Source organism: Limulus polyphemus, unplaced genomic scaffold (genome assembly GCF_000517525.1).
Source record: "Limulus polyphemus unplaced genomic scaffold, Limulus_polyphemus-2.1.2 Scaffold2484, whole genome shotgun sequence".
Lineage (NCBI taxonomy): Eukaryota > Metazoa > Arthropoda > Merostomata > Xiphosura > Limulidae > Limulus > Limulus polyphemus.
The window spans coordinates 76,970-82,861 of record NW_013668094.1 but is presented as its reverse complement, the minus strand read 5'-3'; the positions used below and the strand labels follow the sequence as shown (position 1 = coordinate 82,861).

At 32.7% G+C, this 5,892-nt stretch overlaps 1 protein-coding gene across 1 annotated transcript in view; it reads right to left on the bottom strand.

The window, feature by feature from the left end:
- Positions 1 to 5,892, bottom strand: part of LOC106467086 (protein flightless-1) — a 47,621-nt gene that overhangs the window by 12,147 nt on the left and 29,582 nt on the right. The window contains exons 22-26 of the mRNA XM_022395206.1: positions 5,563 to 5,570; positions 4,726 to 4,809; positions 3,932 to 4,028; positions 1,747 to 1,933; positions 56 to 116 (exon numbers count right to left, since the gene is read on the bottom strand). Coding sequence (XP_022250914.1) covers positions 56 to 116; positions 1,747 to 1,933; positions 3,932 to 4,028; positions 4,726 to 4,809; positions 5,563 to 5,570 — 437 coding nt within the window. The remainder of the gene's footprint in view (positions 1 to 55; positions 117 to 1,746; positions 1,934 to 3,931; positions 4,029 to 4,725; positions 4,810 to 5,562; positions 5,571 to 5,892) is intronic.

Genomic DNA, 5,892 nt, shown 5'->3' with positions numbered 1-5,892 from the left:
CCAACAAAAACAGCTTATCAACTGAAATATATTTTAAAAGAAAAGAAAATTTTACCTGATGTGTTCTGACCACTTCAAGTTTGTCCCCAAACAATGATTCAAATTTCTTTTGTAAGCTGTGAAAAAAGTTTTGTTAGAAAATTAAAATACTGAAATACGTCAAATTTGTTTGAACATCTTCAAACTCTTTACAAAAGTTCATTTAGTAACCCTTTTTGTTAATCAATACTTTATTATTTTACATCAAAGTAATCCTTTAGTTATAGAAATATTAAAAGTAGAACTCATTAAAAAGTACAAAGTGCAGTATTATCAGGACTTCAGTTATTATATGTAACGCAACTACTTCCAATCAAAGAAAAAATATGACAATCCCTTGGAAGAGATAGTTTATAATACAGACATCACTTAGAGATGAGAGTTAATAATGTTAAACTAGAATATGCTGTAACATCTTACATAGCTGGAAAAAAATAAGATTTTCAATAAAAAATTAATTTTCAACTGACTTCAGGGTTGCTCTAGGAAAACAGATGAGTAGTACAGATTAAGTCTTGTAAGTTTTAAATACATGTTCCATCAAATAGAATAAAACGTACGTCATATTAACAATGAAGCTTTACCAAAGCATCTGTTGGTGCCAATCTGTGACTGTCTCACCATCGTAACTACATGGAAATTACTCTTACTTGTATTGTACTATTATTTGTCTGAAATCAATATTACTGGTTGCTATTCAACTTTACTCTTTATAAGAGTACTGTTTCTCTTCCAATTGGAACAGTAATTTTTATTTCAATTACCACAATATTCCCTTTAACAGGCAGTAGCTGTTCTAGCCACGCAAGTCATAAATCAATGTTCAACTGAGATACGGTCAGCTCTTCGATTACAAGAATGGAGTACCAATATATTTTGTTTACTTACACACCAATAAACAGTCTTCTCTGTATCACTAAACTGCTTCCATCAGTGTTTAATATAGAGTATCAAAGAAAGTTGAATTCCTTTATTACATCTATGGGACCACTCACCATCTGCTGTAACATTTAGTGTACTGATTGTTCACAATCATTTAGAATATTGATGAAAACATCTTTGTCCAATGATTTGTATTTCATGTGTGGAACTTATTAAACATAATATCAGTTACTCTGCAGCTTTGAACATTTTCTTAACATGGTTTGCCTTACAACAAGTTCAGTAATACACGAGTCTGAACCTTGCTCTCAATGATAAAGTTGGCCTAGTTTTACAAGTTACCATTCTTCGTAACAGAACAGACTAAATAAAAAAAAAAAGTATAGGTGTCTAAGTATGCAAGAAATTAACGAGAAAACACCTCTGGTTGTTACTTTAGTATTGATTTTGAGTAATAAGAAATATTACATACGAAAGAACTAAAACTATTGATGTTGAAGCATGTCATATCAATGATGAAGGTTTACTGTGCACTTGTTAGTGCTAGTGAGTGACTAATACGCCTGTAACCATATGGGAAGTTAGTCCTACTTCTTATGGATTTTATTCATTTATAACAGACATTGTTTTAAAAAAATCTAAAACCTTGGTAAAAGATTCATTGATTATAATTTTTTTTTATCCCAAAAGAGATAATGTATTAAATAATAAAAAAAAACTTTGAGTTTTTACAGAACCATGAAGTAGTCATCATTACACTAACAGCAGGCTGGAAAGAAATAATATTGTCTTATTTAAATATTAGAACTCTTACTTCAGTCGTACCTGAAAGTGAATGTCAACCATCCCATATTTGTAGCGTCTCTGCCTTGCCAGAAATATACCACACACTTATAGTCTTCGTCCTGTAATTCATGCTCTTCCCCTTCAGTCAGCTCCTCTCCTTCAGGAGGCTCCAAGACCACCCAGTATCGGCAGAGGAACACATAGCAATCCTCGCTGTAGAAGTGACCTATACAAAGCAAAGAAAATGTCCTATTTACACCCCACTTCTTTTATACAATGAAATAATACCTTCAGTATCATATTTACTATTATTAACTAATGTACCATGAACAATAAAGTAATTTAAAATAAATTAACAGACTTTTGTTTTACAGGATTAACCTTTGCAGTTAAAATAATCAGAACAATTGTCATCATATTCAGAGATTTGGCTGAGTTTTCTCCAGTTTTTCACAGTATTCCTCATTCAACCTATCAAGGTTTTTCTATATTAGCATCTTTATCCCACCATTCCATCTAGTCCAAGGATGACCTCAGGCTCCCTTTCCATAAAGTTTTCCTTATGTCACCACTTTCTCCAGATTGTCTCTATCTCTTATTGTATGACCAAAGTAATCTAGTTTCTTGTAACTAATAATGTTTGAAATGCTATCTAGGTTTCCAACTTGCTCCAAGACGTATCATACACTGATCCCACTTTCAGTCTATGAAATATGTAGCAGACGTACCCGAGATCACAATTCAAATGCACTGATCTTTTGTGTTTTTCTTTGCTTCATTCAATGATCATGACTCACATCCATACAGTTCACTAAATGTATCTGTGACCCTAGCCCATCCCCAGTCTTCTCTGTATCACTTAGCTGCTAATACAGAGGAAGTTGAATTATTCTACTATATCTATGGGATCACCATCTGCTGTAACGTCTAGTGTATTGATGCGACACAATTATTCTCAGGGTTGTATCCTAACTATGCTTGTATCACTTCCTTTGATACTACTATTGCCACACTAATCATTATGTCAGGATCTTATCCATTCCCATCATTCAACTAGTTCTTCCTGTCTACTTCATTTCCAGTTATATCTAATTACATCAATCCACCTCTCTCAACAGACTACCCAGTTTTCCTTGATGCATTGTGATTGAAATTCCATGACTTCAAGCCAACCCTTTCTGATCTGGGTCCACCAGCCATTGATTTTCCTTTTAGTTTTGGTTCACCAGCATCATCACCAGTTCTAACTGGTATCATTATGAGTCTCTTCCCCAGTCATTCATCAGGCATGAGGGTTTTACCACCCAACAACAAATTACGATTCTGTTTATTTACTGTCATGGGTGTTTTTAAGGAGAAAAAGTAACTCTTTTCTACACCATACACCCACTAACTACATCCCTACTAACTCAGATAAGTTCCCCCCTATACTGACCATTTCATGATGGGTCATCCACTGACGGTACCAGTCACCAATGCTTCTGCCCATTGGTTTCACCATAACCATGGTAGGGATGACTAAAAAATGGGTTGCTTTTACTTGTTGAAGGTGTGACCCCAAGACTCAAGATGGGTGTGAACATCTCACATTTTCCATATCATTTATGAAGTAGGATCATTTTCACCCAACGAATCTCTCTTCCACAGGTGGCTGTTACTGAATAATTAAAATAATCTTACCCAACTAATCTCTCTTCCATAGATGTGTTATTGATTAATGAGGATAATCTTACCTAAATAATCTCTCTTCATTGGTGTATTACTGATTAATTAGGATAATCTTACCTAGGTAATCTTTCTTCTACCACAGGCTGTTATTGATTAAGTAAGATAATCTTACTCAACTAATCTCTCTTCCATAGATGTGTTATTGATTAAACAGGATAATCTTACCTAAATAATCTATTTTCCATAAATGTATATTACTAACTAGAAGAATACGTGTCTGACACGTGTACTTTTACCACTAAAAATTATAAAAGTATGTGAAGAAAACAAAAGATCACAAAATACAGATGTAATATGAACAATAATTTCTCTGCATACATGTAAACAAAAAACAATTCTTCCTGGCTTAAAAGTAAGCATTCCAAACAAAACATTAAAATTTAAAACTTAAAAAGTTTATATGAAAGAAATATCAAATTTTTGTATATTACAAAAATGATCCACTATTATACAGTTTATTCTTGTGTATCATGGATGAAACAAAACACATTCTTACCTATTTCTTCTTTAGGAAGTTTAACAAATTTTTTTCCTTCTAAAACTAAAGCTTCCATAGCTTCAAGATCTTCGTTCCATTCTTCTACTAACTGAGCCTGGGAAATAAGAAAAACAAAACGTTTTCAAAACTGTACTACTATACTTACCAGAACAGAAAACTAAAATGCACATTCGGTTTTTATAAAACCTGATGCCAAAACTTGTACCTCGTGATAATACTGTCATTTGTAGTTTATTAAACAATTCATAAATGACATAAATAAGTTTTTCTTTTGACAATACAATAAAAAAACAAAACTCCATAAATATAATTACAACTCCGTAGAAGTAATCTGTACACAAACTCAAAAGCACCAGTATCATCTTCCATCTGTGTTTGTAAAATGAAACACTTGAAATAAATCATAAAATAAATTGTTGGAGCCATTAGCCATCTAGAAGCTCAAGTAAGCAAGAGAATAAAACTGAGTTCTATAACTACACAGACAGGTCCAACAGGAGCGAGGTTTAAGATGTTAATGTACAGAACTGTCAGGTTAATTTACTTAATTACCAATATTTTTACAAGGTAATGGCAATAATACGAAACAACAACAAAAAATTCACCACCGTTTTCACAGGGTTGCTTTTGCTAGCAGAAAATTTTTATAACATTGACAGTTAAAGTTTTTGAATACTTACTCAGATTTAAATGCACTCTTTCTTTTGTAAGTCTGATTAAAGTCAAGATGATTAGAGGAGAAAAGTACATTTTTTTTAAACAATTAAGATAAAGATCTGATTAGCTCTTACAGCTTCTTCCTTGCTCATGGGTGGCTGCCGTGGCATAAAGAGGGCCGACAAGTCAACCTTGGTCTCTTGTGTTGACATCCATTTCTACAAGGATGGAGGTAAAAAGAAATTCTGTAAATCAACTATTTGCAAAAACATATATACATATACACTTTATAACAATGAAAAACATCCAGTAATTCAAACTGAAACATCATTAAGCATGTTTACAAAAGTTCCTGAACTCGATCCTCTGTGGTGTCTATCATCCATATTAAGTCTTGAAGTTAATAACAGTGTCATTACTTACAAGAGAGTGGTGTATTATACACGTGGCACCAGTCCAAGATTTGTTTATTGGGAAGTTGTGTGACTTACAGGTACTAATGGCTGGTGTTAATATTATTGTAGGTGCTGTTTAAAAGAATTATGGATATATATGTATATATTTGTAGTTAATTTTTACACTTAAAGAGGGTGCCCTTGCATTTTTGGTTTCATATGTGGTTTTAGGACTAACTTAATGTGGCAAAAATTAGTAAGATACTATTGGAATTATGGTCAAAATATCATTAATAGCATCAGTACAAATCATGAGTCATGTATTCCAATAATTATGGGTTATGTTTTTTTGTGTATACTGATTAATGATGTTAATTAATTCCAGTCAGTAACCAGACAAGATTGGCTTAATTTATATATTAGTTTTTGGTTAAGATTTTTATATCTATATAATCAGCTTACAATCTGACCAGAGGTTCTTAATTATTTCTAATACTTATTTGTATATATGATTTTTAGATCATTACACTTATTCAACATTTTTTATAGCCTGACCATGAAGAAAACATTGCCAACCTGTAAGACTGAAGTGGGAAATTCGTCGATATATATACAATACAAAACATTTAATACCATAATAACTTTATAAGTGTCCTTAGCTTATTGAACATTTTCCTGGAAATATGCTTGTTAACCCTTAAATAAGCAGGTTCAGTCACACGAATCCCCACAGCCGAGCAAACATTTTCCTGGAAATACACTTGTTAACCCTTAAATAAGTAGGTTCAGTCACACCAATCCCCAGAGCCGAGCAAACATTTTCCTGGAAATACACTTGTTAACCCTTAAATAAGTAGGTTCAGTCACACCAATCCCCAGAGCCGAGCAAACATTTTCCTGGAAATA